Raw genomic sequence first — 18,508 nt, 5'->3', positions numbered from 1 at the left:
AGAAACGTTGATTCAAAGACCTTTCACACATAAAATACTGGCTATCAACTTTACTTCCATGATAAAAAAGCTGTCGCCAATAAAGATATCCTTGCTTGGAAATTCACATCAGGGAAGTAATTACAATTGCATTTAACAATTAAACACTGTCTACAAGAAAGATATCATTTGTTAGATAGCCACATATTCACATCAGACTAGTAATCCCATTGTGCTCCATTACCCTCATATAAGCTGATTTTTCAGCAATGGTATTTCCAGAATGTGCATAGTGTATGATAAGAAGTTTACATCTCAGAATGTGTATGTATTTTGACTGTTCTTTATAAATAAATTACATAAGTATTATTTACACATGAAGAATCTCCTCTTTCACACAGGTCATGATAACACTATGACGAATGCTACTACCATTTCTGCTGCACCTAGTACCATCAACGCAAGTCCTACAACTCTCTCACCCATCATGACTAATCAAAGCAATACTACATATTCCAGCTCAACAAATTCAGGTAATGCTTTGCTAGAGGATTGATCCATTTTCATAATACTAAAAAAAAGAACACCGATTCAGGGGTCCGTAAATGTTTATTACATTATTGCCAAAATCCACTTTTTTAGTCAGCAATTCATATTGGCATCCTTTTCAAGGAAAGGGATTCAGAAAATATTCATGAGCTTAAAATGTTTTTTTTGTGCCTTTAAATGTGAGACACTCGGAGGCATCCATCTCTACAACTATTACAATTATGAAATATCATATTAGAATATCACCTAAAGCAACCATTTTTATTCTTGAATTTTTACTACAAGAGGATGGTTCGCTGCCAGACAATTTGATACCCCTCATTTTTCCAATTTAATGCTTATTTTGTAGTAGTTTATCACACAAATATAATGTAATGGTGGTGGCTAATAATGTCAATTATTGTTACAAAGCAAGCCGTGGTGTATAATTTTCCACATCATCTTTGCAAAGTCCAGTGATGTCATCAATGTTTTCACACATCTTCCTGTGTAGGTAAGGCTGGTAACGATTCAAAGACCGCATCGTGTGAATAAATCAAAGATATAATGCAGGGTTTACATGTTTGTTTCCCCTATTTACCATACATTTGAGAAGTCCATCCTCCTGATGCCTTTTTTTCTTTGCTTCAAGGTTAGGGTCTAATTAAAGCATCATGGATAATCCATTGAGTTTTTTATTTCTTCATTAAGATAATATTCACTTTCAACTAGTCATCAATCTAGGGTTCTTTTGAAAAACTTGAGTATTCCATAAGATTAACAGGTTTTGAACATTGAGTTTGTGACATTGGTACTTGCAACTTCACGAGAACTCACATTTTAAGGATAGCCTATGTTACCATGATATGTGTGAGTCAAATAACCGCCTTTTTGATGATATAGTAAATTGATATACTCTAGGGAAGCACAGAGTTATAATGACTAATTCAGACTCTATAAAAATTGGCAAAGTGTCAAGGTTATGAAGGATCTACACTCTTTTGACACACAATGCAGTAGGCATTTATGAACCTGGAACTCCTCTCTCAAAGAACCTGGATATAGCCATTTCTGTAGGGTCCCATTATGTCTGTTCTTGTAGTGGGTATTCAATCCCTATATAAGAAATAGCAAAAAGGTCCTAAATGTCTATATTCTTCAAATAATTTGTTAAACATTAGGACCACTCTGTGTGTCATCAGCAACTTACTGTCATCTCTCTAAGAACTAGAGTTAAAGTTAACTTTTTTCCACTGAGTTGTCACCTTACCCAGATTCAATTTTAGGTCCAGCCAGTAAAAAGCTCTGGAGAACATTTGATTCAAAGCCCTTTCACATATAAAATGCTGGCTATCAACTTTACTTCCATGATAAAAAATTGTCTCCAATAAAGATATCCTTGCTTGGAAATTCACATCACAGAAGTAATTACAATTGCATTTAACAATTAAACACTGTCTGCAAAAGAGATATCCTTTGTTGGATAGCTACATATCCACATCAGAATAGTAATCCCATTGTGCTCCATTACCCTCATATAAGCTTATTTTTCAACAATGGTAGTTCCAGAATGTGCATAGTGTATGATAAGAAGTTTACATCTCAGAATGTGATTGTATTTTGACTGTTCTTTATATATAGATGACATAAGTGATATTTACACATGAAGAATCTCCGATTTCACACAGGTCATGATAACACTATGACGAATGCTACTACCATTTCTACTGCACCTAGTACCATCAACGCAAGTCCTACAACTCTCTCGCCCATCATGACTAATCAAAGCAATACTACATATTCCAGCCCAACAAATTCAGGTAATGCTTTGCTAGTGGATTGATCCATTTTCATAATACTAAAAAAAGATCACCGATTCAGGGATCTGCAAATGTTTATTACATTATTACCAAAATCCACTCTTTTAGTCAGCAATTCATAGTGGTATTATTTTCAAGGAAAGGGATTCAGAAAATATTCATGAGCTTAAAATGATTTTTTTGTGCCTTTAAATGTGAGACACTTGGAGGCATCCATCTCTAGATGGGTGATCGCAGAGTTTACAGTGCGGGGTAAGGCTTTCACTATCTGCTCCATTTATGGCTCCAATATGGATGAGGCGGAAGTCCTTGAGTTGTTAAATTTAGAGTTAGCTAGTTGGGGTGAACCGCTAATCTTATGCGGAGATTTGAATATAAACCTAAACAACACAGAACTTATGAAAGGCTTTGCTCATTACCAGGGACGCAAACCGCGAGTGTTTAAAGCTTTATATAACTTAGTCAAGGATCACGGCCTTGTGGATATTTGGAGCAAAAAATACCCTTCTCTTCCTGGATATTCGTATTACTCTGCACCTCATAAGAAATTAGTTAGACTAGATTACTTTTTTATATCCTCTAGTATTCACACAGCTACAAAGATACAGATTTTTCCCAGAGTTACTTCAGACCATTCTCCTCTCATGATTGATTGTTCTATTTTGGCTGAGATGAACTTTGTAAAAAACTTCTCATTTGATAGGAAGCTTTGTCTGGATATACAATTCAGAAGCCATATAATTGAATGGATGATGGAATTCTTTAGGATTAATTTAGATTCGGCGAATATTTCGATAGTCTGGGATACATTTAAGGCCTGTTTAAGAGGAGAAACGACGAAATTTGGATTATATAACCAACACAAGATACGAGGGCAAATGAGAGGGTTTTATCAGCGATTAGAGGCGGCGGAAGTGGGTTTGGCCATCGCTTTGACAAATAAAGATAATTTAAATCAGATATTGCTTATGGAAGAGTCTATTGCACAATGTAAGGCTACTATTACTGGAGTATGGGCCGAAGAGATAGCGCGTAAATATCTAACAAATAGAAGACACATTTATGAATATGGGGAAGCTATCGGTCGGTCTTTAGCTTTGAGGTTAAAAATGAAATCCACCTCTCGAGTGATTTCCAGAGTTCAGGATAAAGATGGGGTGGTTCGGGAAGCCCCCTCGGAGATTTTACACGTATTTCACCAATTCTATTCGGAACTGTATACTCAGCAATCAAATTCCACTAAGGCTCAGATTCCTGAATGCGCAGTGTTAAAACAATTAAACCACATTGAAGCTGAAATTTTAGATAGTCCCTTTACTATGGAGGAATTAGAGGAGGCTGTTAGTCAAATACCTAATGGAAAAGCTGCCGGCCCTGACTTTATCCCGGGGGAGGTGTATAAATGCTTCTTTGAACCACTGAAGAATGTATTGTTATCTACATTTAGGATGGCACAAAAGGGAATATCACCCGCTACCTGGAATGATGCCTCTATTATTGTTTTTAGTAAAAAAGGGAAATCACCTGAATTACCCGGATCATATCGTCCAATATCCTTACTTAATTGTGACAGCAAGCTATACTCTAAAATGTTGGCCAATCGTATTTCTAAGGTTATATCATCATTAGTTACTACTAATCAGCATGGCTTTATACCCAAAAGAGGAACGGTCTCTCATATTAATAAAGTTATTACTTTATTTGACTATGCTGACGTGAAGAAAAAGGATCTAGCTTTAATTCTTCTAGATGCTGAGAAAGCTTTTGATCGCGTGGAATGGGTCTATCTGTGGGAGGTGATGAAACGGATGGGTTTTGGAAGGGCTTTTCTAAAGGCAATTAAGGTACTATACAACGCACCAAAGGCCAGAATTGTAGCAATGGGCTTAAAATCAGAGGAAATTAAAATAACCAGAGGAACAAGGCAAGGGTGCCCTTGCTCCCCGTTATTGTTTGCCTTATATATCCACCCTTTCATCATAAGCCTACAGAATTCCTTATGTATCAGACCCTTTCCAGTTGCTGATATTTTATTTACTGTATTTGCATATGCAGATGATATAGCCATAGTAACTACTGATCCCAGGGAGGCAATAGTGGAGATAGAATCATTAGCCAAAGATTATGGAAGTATGTCAGGATACAAATTAAATGCGGAAAAAACCCAAATTCTCTGTACAAAAAATATACAATTTAATGATTGTCGGGTTACTAATGAAGTAACCTATTTGGGTATTCTAATTAAAACTCAAATGCAAGAAATTGTTGAGAGAAATTGGGAAGTGAGCATCGCCCAGGTTAAACAGTCATTGGATAAATGGAGTAGGCTTCAACTATCCATTATTGGAAGGGGGAATATAATTAAGATGAGCATTTTAGCTAAAATACTATATCTGTTTCGTAGTATACCTTTAGAAATTCCACTTAAACATATACAGTATCTACAAAATATTTGTGGGAAGTTTGTTTGGGCTCCCGGTAAACCGCGCAGATCTATGAAATGGCTTACATTACCGGAAGAAAGAGGAGGACGCGGTATACCTGATTTTCTTTATTATTATTATATTTGTTTTCCACAAAAAATGGGATATATACTGACAGGGGAATCTCCGAAGAATGAGGCTGATAGCCCTTCTATTTTTTACTTACTTTTAGGAGCACAAGCAAAAGGATGTCTATTAAAAGAACTAGAGGGCAATTATTATAAACATACACGATTCAAGACTCTTGCTTCTGCTTTTAAAGTGTGGAGAAATGTTAAGAAAATAATGAAATTTGGTAAAATTACATATTACACTCCCTTTGAAGCCTGTAAACTACTTCCCTCGGTGTTTTGGGATGATATCGCTAAGATATGGCTTAAAAAAGGGATTTCAAGAATTGGGGATTTATATCATAAAAATGCCATATTCGTAACATATGCAGAATTATCAGATAAATTTCGGCTCTCACCTACGTTTTTTTTTAAATATCTTCAAGTCCGGGATTTTTGTTTAAAAAATCATATCGAAGCACTCCCAAATGATTTAGTTGAGGGAATTCGACTTCAGAAAAAGATTGGTCCATTATATGTGATGTTAAATGATTATAAAAATGACGACATGCAAAAATACAACCAGTACTGGACTATACAATTGGCAGACTCTCAAATTGACATAGGGGAATCACTATGTCTTGCTAAGAAAATTTGCTTGGCAGCCAATTTAAAAGCCCAAGTCTATAAAACCATCTTTAGGTTATACTATACTCCTAAACGTATGGCGACCTGGGGTGATAAATATGATGGTAAATGCTTTCGGTGTGGAGAACAAGAGGCAGACATGGTGCATATATTTTATAATTGTACAAAACTGATACATTTTTTTGTAGAAATTGAAAAATTTATTTCATTGGTACTTGGTTGTCCGATAAAGATTTCTCCATCATTGCTGATATTAGGGAGATGTCAGAGTATATATACCCATCAGGTTTTAAAAGAACATTCTTATTTTCTTTTTCTGGCAATGACTGTTGCACGGTTATGTATAGCAACAGAGTGGTTATCACCTGAGGCTCCTACGTTCGAATTTTGGAGAGCTAAGCTGTATCGTATGTATGAAATGGAAATGCATTTATATGCCTTAAAAGGGATTAGGAAGAAACGTTTAGGTATTTCAATCTGGGGAACTCTTATGAATTTTCTGTCTGATGATATGGGTATATTGTAGTGTATGTGATATCTTGTTTTTTTTTTTTTTTTTTTTCCTTCCTGTACTTAACCCGTATTCTGTTATATCAACTTATGTATGTTTATATTTGTGAATCCGCCTTGGAAACAATAAAAAAAAAAAAAAAAAAAAAGGTAGTTCCAGAATGTGCAGAGTGTATGATAAGAAGTTTACATCTCAGAATGTGAATGTATTTTGACTGTTCTTTATATATAGATTACATAAGTAAAATTTACACATGAAGAATCTACTCTTTCACACAGGTCATGATAACACTATGACGAATGCTACTACCATTTCTTCTGCACCTAGCACCATCACAGCAAGTCCTACAACTCTCTTGCCCATGATGACTAATCAAACCAATACTACATATTCCAGCCCAACGAATTCAGGTAATGCTTTGCTATCGGATTGATGCATTTTCATAATGCTAAAAAAAGAACACTGATTCAGGGGTCCACAAATGTTTATAACATTATTACCAAAATCAATTTTTTTGGTCGGCAATTCATATTGGCATCCTTTTCAAGGAAAGGGATTCATAAAATATTCATGATCTTAAAATGGTTTTTATGTGCCTTTAAATGTGAGACACTTGGAGGCATCCATCTCTGCAACTATTACAATTATGAAATATCATATTAGAATATCATCTATAGCAACTATTTTTATTCTTGAATTTTTACTACAAGAGGATGGTTCGCTGCCAGGCAATTTGATACTCCTCATTTTTCCAATGTAATGCTTACTTTGTAGTAGTTTTTCAGGCAAATATAATGTAATGGCGGCTGCTATTAATGTCAATTATTGTTACAAAGCAAGCCGTGGTGTATAATTTTCCATATCATCTTTGCAAAGTCTAGTGATGTTATCAATGTCTTCACACATCTTCCTGTGTAGGTAAGGCTGGTAACGGTTCAAAGCCCGCATTGTATGAATAAGTAAAAGATATAACGCAGGGTTTGCATGTTTGTTTCCCCTATTTACCAAGACTTTGAGAAGTCCCTCCTCCTGCTAACTTTTTTTTTTCTTTGCTTCAAGGTTAGGGTCTTATAAAATCGTCATGGGTAATCCATTGAGTTTTTTATTTCTTCATTAATATAATCTTCACTTGCAAATAGTCATCAATTTGGGGTTATTTTGAAAAACTCGAGAATTCCAGAAGATCCACAGGTTTTGAACATTGAGTTTGTGACATTGGTACTTGCAACTTCACGAGAACTCACATTTTAAGGATAGCCTATGTTACCATGATATGTGTGAGTCAAATGACCACCTTTTTGATGATATAGTAAATTGATATACTCTAGGGAAGAACAAAGTTATATATGACTAATTCAGACTCTATGAAATTGGCAAAGTGTCAAGGTCATGAAGGATCTACACTCTTTTGACACACAATGCAGCAGGCGTTTATGAACCTGGAACTCCCATCTCAAAGAACCCTGATATAGCCATCTCTGTAGGGTCCCATGATGTCTGTTCTTGTAGTGGGTATTCAATCCATATATAAGAAGTAGCAAAAAGATCCAAAATTTCAACATTCTTCAAAGAATTTTCTAAACATTAGGACCACTCTGTGTGTCTTCAGCAACTTACTGTGATCTCTCTAAGAACTGGAGTTAAAGTTAACTTTGTCCATTGAGTTTTCACCTTACCCGGATTCAATTTTAGGCCCAGTCAGTAAAAAGCTCTGGAGAAAACTGTATTCAAATCCCTTCCACATATAAGATACTGGGTATGAACATTACTTCCATTATAAAAAAGCTTTCTGCAATAACGATATCCTTGCTTGGAATTTCACATCTGGGAAGTAATTACAATTGCACTTAACAATTAAACACTGTCTGCAAGAATGATATCCTTTGTTGGATATCCACATCAGTATAGTAATCATTTTTGTGCTCCAAGAAAGACACTGATGCTGAGGACAAATCAATGAGGTTATAACAGATGGCTTCACAGAAGAGGCTAAGGAGGATTTTGGTGTGTGTCACATATGCATAGCTCAGCAAAGGGTCATTTCACATAGTGCTACGCATATATTCATTTTTGTCTAGAATAAAAATTATTATACATTTCACTAAGGACATTGTTGAATTAATCAATTAATAACAAAATGTTTTTGTTTAAAACCATCCTACTGGATATCTTTTATGTGCTTCCAATTCACTCTGAGTCAGTATAACCCAGTTCTTAGCATTATAAAAGTATCAGCCCTCTCCATTTCATCATCATTGCTCTTTTCTAATCCAGCCTAGATCAAGCAAAGAGACATTAGCGTTGCCATTTTTCATGCAAATCCATATAATGCATATGATTGTTTTCAATGTGTGTAACGAATTTTCAACATACTTTGGTTATCTAACTATTGAATTGGAGTATTGTAGAATTGCAGCTTCTTCAATCTGGAAAGTTTGGGTTCTTTTGGAAGTTCCTCTTTTGCCTAAGTATTTCTTACACTGGCTTGATCTTGCCATCAGACTGATGATCAGCTTTGTGGTGCGTGTTGCACAGATCACAATAGAAGAAAATTAGCTCCACATATGCATTAACGCCTCTGCATCCATCTGCTGGCCACACATAACACAGAGCTGCCAACTCACACGATGGCACTCTGTGTCAAACGATATCGGCTCCCTTCACATAGTAACCCAGTGAGAAGTCAATATCACACAATGGTAGGACAGACAAACTGTAAACCAGTGAACAGGGTTGTTTTTCAGCTCATTTCTTGAAGCTCTAGGCTGCCGATGTCCATTAAGGATTGTGAAAAAACTCTGTTTACACCATTGATCCCCCCACCTGTCGAATATTGTTGAATTACGTCCTGGAGGGAAATCAGGGTTCCAGGTGATCGGATTCATCTGGGATGGAAATGTCGTCCATCTCTTAGTGCATGCTACTTTGTCCCATGCTCTCACTGTAGGTTTAGTTATCGGAGAGGAATACAGTCCCCAGGCCCTGTCTCTGCGCGGCAGCCAGATCTCCCTCCAAATATTGACTCCCGCCACTGTTTGGTCCATAAAGGACCAATGTTTTTCTAATAATGGACGGTTCCATTCTAGGATGTAGAGTAACTGTGCCGCTTGTTGGTAACTATAGAGTAAAGGAAGCCCAACCCCCCCCCAGCCCTTGTGGACCTAGCAATATGTGAAAACGCTATTCATGTTTTTTTCCCATCCCAAAACAATCTGTTAATGGCTAACTGTAAAGAGCGCATTGCTTTTGGGGGCGGAGTTAGAGGTAATGTTTGAAAGATGTATAAGATGCGCAGTAAAACCGTCATCCTAACCGCAGCAATTTTACCAAACCATGCCAGTCTGAAGCGGCACCAGTTGCTCACGTCCTGTACTGTCTAGTCCATGAGAGCTATGTAGTTTAAGGCTACCATCTTAGACACAGTGGGGGGCCAAGGTAATGCACAGATAAGGTATAGACTGTTCAGCCAAAGACAATGGGAATGCTCCTTCAGCAAGTCTTTCTGGGAGGGGCGATTCAAAAGGTTTAAAATCTGAGAATTAGTTAGGTTTACTTTAACTCCGGATACTCCTCCAAAACTTTCCAATGCTGTAAGAAGGGCTGGGAGCGAAGTCTGCGGGCGGGTAGGAGAGAGGATCACATCTTTCGCATGGAGACGGATAGTGTGAGTCCCTGCACCAAACTTGATACCGGTGATTTGTGGGTTGTCTCGAATGTTTTGGGCTAAAGGCTCTAGTTAAAGAGCAAAGAGGAGAGAAGATAGTGGACAGCCATGCCGAGTGCCTCTTGCTATGGGGAAACCATTTGAGGACACCCCATTGACGTGTACAAAGGCTCTAGGAGCCTTGTAGATGCAGATAACCCATTTAATAAAGCCCTCTCCAAATTTAAAATGCCGAAATGTGCCAAAAAGGTAGGACCATCAGACTCTGTCGAACGCTTTATTAGTGTTGATCGAAAGGAATAACTCCTCTTTTTGCGCTCAGTGTTTAACATCCATGAGGTGAAGTAGCCGTTTTGTGTTGTCTCCTCCTTGCCGAGTGGGAATGAATCTGGACTGATCTGGGTCGATCAGCCCCATCATCAGTGGATTCAGACAGGCAGCCAATATTCCTGCAAATAACTTGGCGTCGATATTTAATAAGGAGATAGGGCGGTTCGAACCATATTCTGTGGGGTCCTTTGTTGGTTTAAGGATGACTGATATCGATGCCTCCAGCATGGAATCAGTTAACTAGCCTATGTTTAAAAAATAATTAAATAAACGGGTCAATAGGGGCGCGACCTCTGGGCAGAATGTTTTATAAAATTGTGCTGTAAACCCATCAGGGCCTGGTGATTTATGCAATTGAAGGTGTGCAATTGCTGTGATTACCTTTTCCATTCGGATTTCCTAATTGTTCTGCGAGCTACTCTGGAGTTTTAGTTACTGGTATATCTCAAAGGTATCTCTCAGGTGAGGTCTGGTCTGCACTAGATTCAGAGTACAGTGTGTGGTAGAAATTCTGGAACACTTTCGCTATATCTTGGTCAGCAGTCACTGTGCTACTGGTAGCTTCTTTTATTGAGCTTAATGACGTCGGTAACGTTTTTGCTCTCAGTCTCTATGCTAACGTCTTCCCACATTTATCACTGCTTAGAAGAATTTATGATGCAGTCTTAGGAGGGCATACTCTGCTCTGTCTAAGTCGAGATGCTTCAGGAGCATTCTCTTGTTTTCCAGAGCCCTCCACACTCTGGGAGCTCCTATCCGTTTATATATCGCTTCCAGTTCTACCACTTCTTGCTCTATGCTCTGGCGTTTTTCCAGACGTAATCTGTTTTCACCTGCTGAGATTGCGATGCATTCCCCTCTAATCACTACCTTGAGTGCTTCCCAGACGGATGCTAAGGACTCTGAACCTACATCATTAGTACTCAAATATTCCAGGTTTGTGCGCGGACCTTCTTGACTACCTCTTTAGATTGTAAGAGACTGTCCCTCAGGCACCATCTCACATGGTTAGGGCGTGAGTATTCTGATGCAGTGACACCGTGATCATGGCATGATCAGAGAAAGAGCGTGGTTCAATGGTAGGGTCAGATAGGCTAAAAGTTAAGACCGGTGTGGCTAAAAAATTATCTATGCGGGCGTAGGTTTTATGAAATGCTGAGTAGTATGTGTAATCTTTTATGCCCGGGTGGGGAATGTGCCATATGTCATGCAGACCGTGGTCTACTAGCCAACGCCGGCTATCTGCCAAAAATTATCCTATCAGCGCATGACGCTGTGGGGATATATCCAGAGTGTTATCCATAACCAGGTTGAGGTTCCCCCCTATTAGAATAGTGTCATCCGGGAATGTTTTACCTCTCCTAGGGCTTTACGTAAAAAGGTCTCCTGCTGGGTGTTCGGGGTGTAAATGGTAGCAAGTATAAAGTACATAGAGTCCTAACGTATTCTGACGGCCAACAGACATCCCTTAATTTCTGCAACAGTAGCGATTCCTTTACCATTAAACCTTGCGCTGAAGAGGATGACTACTCTGTTGGTCTTTTGGGATGTGTTAGTGGACCATAATTGGCAGGGGAATGTTCAGAAGCGCATGCGGTGTGTATCTCGTTGCAGGAGGTGTGTTTCTTGTAGCAGGCCGATGTCTCCACCTGAATTTTGTAACAAGGACAGGATCGCAGAGCGCTTTACCAGATGGTTGAGGCCTTGGACGTTCAGGCTTACGATCTTCAGGGTCCTACCCATTAATCATGTGCGTGGGGGGACAAGTGATGGGCACCACAGTAGCCTGTGCGCTGTTCACCCTGACTGGGATCCCACCGTGGTAACCAAGCTCTTTATGGTCTATGACTGGACTTAGGTGCGGAGGAGAATGGAACCCCAATGAAAATCCCATATCCAACAATTCCCAAAGAAGCAAAACCCAACTTAAACTAAAAATATTCATATAACAACAAACAATGACAGTTCGTAAAACGTTAACTGGTTGCAGGGTTCATGCGCCGGCGTCTTCTCCGCCGCTTGCACAATGGGTTGGTGTCTCAAGTCACCCGGTTGATTCCAAAGAGAGGAGAGGAGCTGCCTCGTCTGTTTGGTGTACTCTGACGCCACACTTCCCAAGATCTCCCGGGGCCATCATGGAATCACTTACGGGGAAATCGAACGTTCCGGTGAGCTGGCTAGAGCGTCGATTCCTGCTTTCCTTTCACTTGCTATTGTCTCGAGGTCAGGTTTATGATTGGCGGGGAATCCACCCACTCTGCGCCAGTGAGCGATCTTTGAATTGTCCCTCCGAGCATGTCTGCCACGCTCCTCTTGGACGGACTCTGTGCTGATTCCCAGGACCTCAGCTGCTTCTTTTAAAGATTTGATCTGCCATAGTTTGTCGTCTAGCCTGAATATGAGGCAAAAAGGATGCCCCCAAGAGTACGTGATCTCTTTTCTCTAAGGTGCACGGTGACAGGTCGAAATTCCCTGCGTTTGAACAGTGTGGTTAAGGATAGATTCTGGAAAAAGAGCAGTGTATGTCCCCTAAATTGCACTGGGTGTGCTTTTCTTGCTTCTCGAATGATAGTCTCTTTGATCTGAAAATTGTGCACACACACTAGAATGTCTGGTGGAGGCGCTTTGTTGCCTCTGAGTAAACCCACTCGGTGCGCTCTGTTGATCTGTATGTCCGGTGGGTTTTCATCTCCCTGCACCGGTTTGAAAAGATCAAGGACGTACGCTTGAATATCGTCTCCTTCGGACTGTGATGGCACTCGAGTGGTTATCTAGATCTTCAGTGGCCGCCTGAAGATCAATATGTTGCTCCCTTAAACGCAGTATCTCCTGCTGCATCAACTCCAGCTCTTCATCCCTGCTGTTTTCTTTTTCTTCCAATGTCGCGACACTGTCTCCCACGTTGTCTAGGTCTTTTCATACTTCTTTTAGGTCCACTGAGAGCTGAGCTTGCATCGTCATGAGATCTTCGTGCACAGAGGTGAAAAGCGAGGTCATAAAGGCCTTGGTTGCCGGGGCATCGACTGTGTCCGTCCCGTCTTTGTGATCTTCCTCCCTCACTGAGCTGCACGCGGGGGTGCCCGTCAATGATTGCTTTGTCAGCATATCTTTCACCGAGAGATCCTTCTTGACCCTGGCCTTTGCCACTGGGGCCGCACGACTATGTTGTCCTGTCGCTGTGCACCGGGGGCAGTGGGAAGCGATCCACAAGTAAGACCTTCTCCCCCTTCACCCTATATACTATGTTAGCAGCGCCTGTACAGCTGGTCAGTCTGGTGGTCGGTCAGGCGGGTTCCTGGTCTTTGCCTCTAGCTCACAGGATTCGTAAGGTCTGAAAGATTATCCTCCGCTGTGCCCTCCTGATTGCCTGTGATGGTTGTGCAAGCGGCTGTGCAATTCAGGGGTCCTCCCAGCAAGTGTTCCTCTCCCCAAGATCCACTGTGCCACGCAGCGTCACCGCTCCTCGCTACTGATTCTGATTGTGTAGCCGGTGGGTCCACCGTCTCCAGGCTATGCAGCCTTCGACCGGGATGCAGTGGCTCCCATGCATGGCTCTAATCTGTATTCAAGCCAGAGGGCCCTTCTCCCCCACTTAGTGAGCATACCCTGATGGTCTGGGGTGTCTTTACAGCTCCCATGGGCCCTGATGTATCACTTTTCCTTTCGTTTTGCGCCCTTCCCCTGCTCTTCTGCTATTCTGGTCTCTCTCTGCCCCCCTAGGTGCCCTCAAGGGACAGTCCCAAAGAGTAATGACGCCCCCAGGCTTAGCGGTGCGACTGGGCCAAGTCCATCTATGTCAGCTACCAGAGCATAGCGTCCTCGCCCCGGCAAAAGCAGCGCGACGAGCCTGGCACCTCCACTGACCGCGGGTTGCTGCAGTCAATGCCTGTGGTCTCCTGCTGTCTCTTACCGGTCTCTGAGTTTGATTGCCTTCCGCCGAGAGGACCTCCCTCTAGGCCAGACTCCTCTGCCACAGCTGCCGATTGCAGTGCGTGGGCCTCAGCGCGAGGAAGGCCTCGATCCCCAGCCGGGCTCCTCCATCTTCTAGGGCCTTTGGAAGGGACTGCCACTCTCAGCCCCCTCGCGCTCACAGCCTGCTTGCTACGGCTCACCTTCGAGTGATGGGCCTTGACGGCACGCAGCCCAAACTCACACCGCTCTTTCGCCATGCTGTGGTGTTTTTTTGTCTTGATGAGTCAGCGGGGCCGAGAAGAAGGGCTAGCGGGGTGCCCCGAACCTCCAGTGGATTTTCCTTCATGGATGTGCTCAGCCCCGGGCGGCTAGTTGATGCTTTTGCCGTAGCGCTGGAGAGACTCTAAAACACGTCTCACTCAGCCGCCATCTTGGCCATGCCCCCCATGTCAGGTATTTCTCATTTCCCCTTTCCCCTCCGCTCTTCCCTCACAGACCATCTTATCTCTCATAGTCAACAAAAGTGCTCCTGCGCAACTCGTAGGTCGCAGCACGCCCGTTCCGCAGCGGAACGGGAAGGACTCTATGATGAAGTATGCCACCAAGGGGTAACCCTGGTAGGTGAGGGTTTCACAGAAAATGTTTTGTTTTCTCCTGGACACGAACTAGTCTTTCCTAATTTGTTGGGTGCCTTTTTTTCTGTGTTATGAATCGTGTTTGGAGGGCGGCCCCAGCTCTTATCCTCTAACTCCCTCTTTATAGATATTTTCACCATAATGGAGCGGCCAACCTTAAAGTCCTTGTCAGTTGAGGTTGCCAAATTACACATAACAGTTTTAGGGAGAGAGCACTGGTACTGGGGTCTGGCCTGCAGGCTCCATTGCTCCATTGGACCAGTGGAGTGAGCAATATAAATATTGTGTTTTTTATTGTACTGTATATTTACCAATTTGTACATTGTGGATATAATTACATGTATTTGAATCATTGAAATAAAACATATATTTTTCGTATAAAAAAGCAAACAGTTTTAATTGATGATATAGTTCATAATTATTGGCCAGGATTTTGTTCAGTGCACTCTGATTGACTAAAAACCAAAATGTTTAGTGGTTGTAACGCATGGGCACAAAAGGGAAATTTGTTTTTTGATTCGTTGGTTGGTTGGTGGACGAGCATCTGTAGGATGAACTTGACAACGATTGACTTGGTTGTCTGGTTTCTTCTTGTTGTAACTGATGTCGCTTATTTACTTTTTGGGTGTGGCAAGAACAAAATAAAAGCTTTTAGGATTGTAAATGTTTCAGAATCCCTTTCCTTGACCTGGATGCCAATATCAAATGTTGGCTGAAAAAGTGGATTTTGAAAATAATGCCATAAACATTTTGCGGACACCTGAATAGGTGTTGTTTGTTTGATTGGTATTTTGAAAATGCATCAATCCGATAGCAAAGCATTACCTGAAGTGGCTGTGGTAGAATATGTAGTATTGGTTTGATTAGTCATCACAGGCGACATAGTTGTAGGACTGGCTGTAATGGTGCTTGGTGCTGAATAAACGGTAGTAGCATTCATCGCAGTGCTATCGTGACCTATATGAAAAAGCAGATTTATCATGTGTAAAAATTATTTATGAAATCTATATATAAAGAAAAGTCCAAATACATTCACATTCTGAGATGTAAACTTCTTATCATGCATTCTGCACATTCGGGAACTGCCGTTGCTGAAAAGTCTGCCTATGTGAAGCTAATGGCTGCAGAACAGCAGCATAATAACTAAGTTATGATTTTCCTCAACCATTTCTGTATTTGAGGTTAAAAGTTTGAGTGAGATGGATTTCAGATGTAATTTATCTAGTGACGTCTTTTGTTTGGCATTCTTCCCCTAAACAGCTATTCAAAGATACAGGACAGGCATGAATTTGCTAATCTACACTTCAATAGTACCCTAAGAGTTGCTTCTGCAACACTTACTGCTTACTTGAAACTATTGCCTTCCGGATGGAAATATGACATTTTTATTAAGCATTGGGTGTTTTTCTCCTCTGTCTATGACCGTTGTTTGGTACTGCTGCTGTTGCTGTTCTGGTCCTGAGATCAAGTGATATGAGTGAGTAGCCTCTTAAATATTGAAACTCAGTAAATTGGGCATTTGCCCCTATCAAGTTTCAACAACGCAGGAGCTGTGAAAAGTTCTTAAGATGCAGCAGAAATTAGGAAAAAGACAGGCATTGGTCCATAACATTTGGTATACCTCCACTACTTCCCTGACACTGAAGCCTGCAAGATTTTCCATAATGGCAAATGTAGGTCTGTAATTGTAATAGAACAGTAAATTTACTCATTACCATAGCAAGGTTAAATATTCATTAAAAGTCAGAAATGAGTGAAGGTTTTCACAGAGGAAAGGACCCACTTGGCATATATATGTAAGAATATGTAACTTCATGATGTTAGAATTTAGACTGGTATTTTGTGATGTAAGGCTTTTTCTTCTTTATTAAATGTTCACAATTTTTCATTTTTCATTAATTGAATATCATTAATTCTTTCAAAAGGTCACAGTAAACAGAAATGTATAAAAAAAAAGCAGGTATAGATCATAAAGTAATAGTATAGAGTGGTCAATTTCCTAACCAATGATGATCTAAAAAATATTGTGTAGTTTATTAATTATTCTGATGAATTACACTAGAGTAAAAGTGAAAAGATGAAGTAAAAATAAACATTTCATGCATTGTTTTAAATTCTTGTACTATACCATTTCATGAGCATTGCAACAGTTTCAAGGCCATTTCTAGACTTTCACATAGCCGAAATAGGGTCATTTGTGATATAAACGTTTTACATAGACTTCATAGACTGGTATAGTGGTGTTACCATGTCAATCTAATTGTCACACATTTGTCAAAGAATCGCTACTCATATATCAAAGTTCCAGAAAATTCACATATAATCAATATGAAAACGTGGCAGCAATTGGTGGGGATGAGGAGTCCTCTGGATTGGCCACAGCTCCCTCCACTATCAATTACATTAAATATTCGAAAAGAAAACCTAAGTGGATATAACAGTCCTTATTAGCCTTAATCTCCTTTTTAGATATGTCTCTCTGCATTCGCATAAAAATGGTGTGAAATGAAAGACTCACATGGAAAGTAAAAGTTTCATTTTCACAGGACACAGTATTAATCTTATTTATCTCTAAAATCATGGACTTTCTGTTCATGCTCTACAATCAAGCAGTGTTTGTGTATGTGGATAAAAGCAAGATTTGCAGATGCAAAAAAACTGAGCTAGTGCAGACAACTCCGATAATCAAGCGGCTTGAGCAATACAGAAAACACAACAATGCAGTACAAATTTGGTACAGCCAGTAACCTGTTGCAGCCGCAGACTATTTCAAAACCACTTGGATTCCACCATCAACAAACCTTACAAGTAGTAAAAAGGAAACAATGCTCATACTATAAAAATAGTGAGGAAATCTGTGACCCTGGGTCTACTGTCCCTTTAATTCTAGGCCACTTAAACAAAAGCAAAAGGAAGACAGTGGAAGTTCATGTTTTCAAATCAAGAGCTCGCTGTTCTTGCGGAAGAGGTACCTAAGGCCCAACCATTGCTCTACTGTAACTGTTTGGCGAAAGCAATCCACAGTCAAGCGTTCTAAGTATCATTGACATTGAAAGAGTAGGCATGATTGAAATAAGTGTAATTTTGTTTGTCGAATTGACATGAAATGCAAAGGAACTTATGTGAATTACAAGTTATTAGGTAAAATTCCAGCTGCAATATTTTGCAATTGTGTTCATGCAAAAAGCACCCATCGCATGCATTTTTGGCACAAGAGTGCCTTGTTAGATAAAAAAAACACAACATTGCACATGAGGTGAACAAAATCTGTTAGTGTTCTGTTTACTTGCATTTTTACTCTGCTTCTGTGATAGGATTTGTATACCCAAATTAAGTTTCAATTATGCAAATTGGCATAATATTGTAATCTCAGGCATTTTTCCTTACATCGGTAATACAAAATGCCAGAAATTACACACAATTACAATAACGTAAATTAAATTTCACCTGTATCTAGAAAATAAGATGTTCACACAGGAAATGATGATTGTATCTAGCAAGACAAACATAGAATGGTTGGTAGGGAATTAATCCTTAAACCATCCATGTCCCAATGCAGGTGGTATAAACTGGTAAGTCAATCTCAGCAGGCAAAGATTAATCCAAACATATAAAAATGTAAAGGAATTACAAAACAAATACATAAGAAGTATACATTAGTAAAAATATTTACAAGCGAGTCAGATGTGTCCTGCAGGTGAATTGACTAAGCCAAAAGGCACACACTTAACTACACCAGACTGCTAGCAGTATAATAACACTTCCAACAAACAGAGAGCAACCCAAAAGAACCCTTTATGTGTAATAATCCTGCTACCACTAAGACCTACTGTAATTCGAAAACATTCTTTGTGCAGGAGGAAAAGGAGTGGACAGCCAATCTTGAGTTCATGCCGGAGCTCGTCATCTGTAGGAACATACACTAGAATGCTGGCAGGTCACAATTCT

The 18,508-nt window shown here is 40.1% G+C and overlaps 2 protein-coding genes across 2 annotated transcripts in view; both read left to right on the top strand.

Moving 5' to 3' along the window:
• Window positions 1–535, top strand: part of LOC146798424 (uncharacterized) — a 384,935-nt gene extending 384,400 nt beyond the window's left edge. Inside the window, exon 17 of the mRNA XM_085627745.1 lies at window positions 381–535. Within this exon, the coding sequence (XP_085483871.1) occupies window positions 381–535 (155 nt within the window). The remainder of the gene's footprint in view (window positions 1–380) is intronic.
• Window positions 536–2,260: 1,725 nt separating this feature from the next.
• The window catches only part of LOC146798423 (mucin-17-like), a 512,003-nt gene continuing 495,755 nt past the window's right edge, over window positions 2,261–18,508 (top strand). Inside the window, exons 1-2 of the mRNA XM_085627967.1 lie at window positions 2,261–2,327; window positions 6,298–6,429. Of these exons, the coding sequence (XP_085484093.1) occupies window positions 2,282–2,327; window positions 6,298–6,429 (178 nt within the window). The 5' untranslated portion in view covers window positions 2,261–2,281. The remainder of the gene's footprint in view (window positions 2,328–6,297; window positions 6,430–18,508) is intronic.

This window comes from Triturus cristatus, chromosome 9 (assembly GCF_964204655.1).
Source record: "Triturus cristatus chromosome 9, aTriCri1.1, whole genome shotgun sequence".
Classification (NCBI taxonomy): Eukaryota; Metazoa; Chordata; class Amphibia; order Caudata; family Salamandridae; genus Triturus; species Triturus cristatus.
The sequence above is the reverse complement of the archived record's forward strand: the minus strand, read 5'-3'. Positions and strand labels throughout refer to the sequence as shown.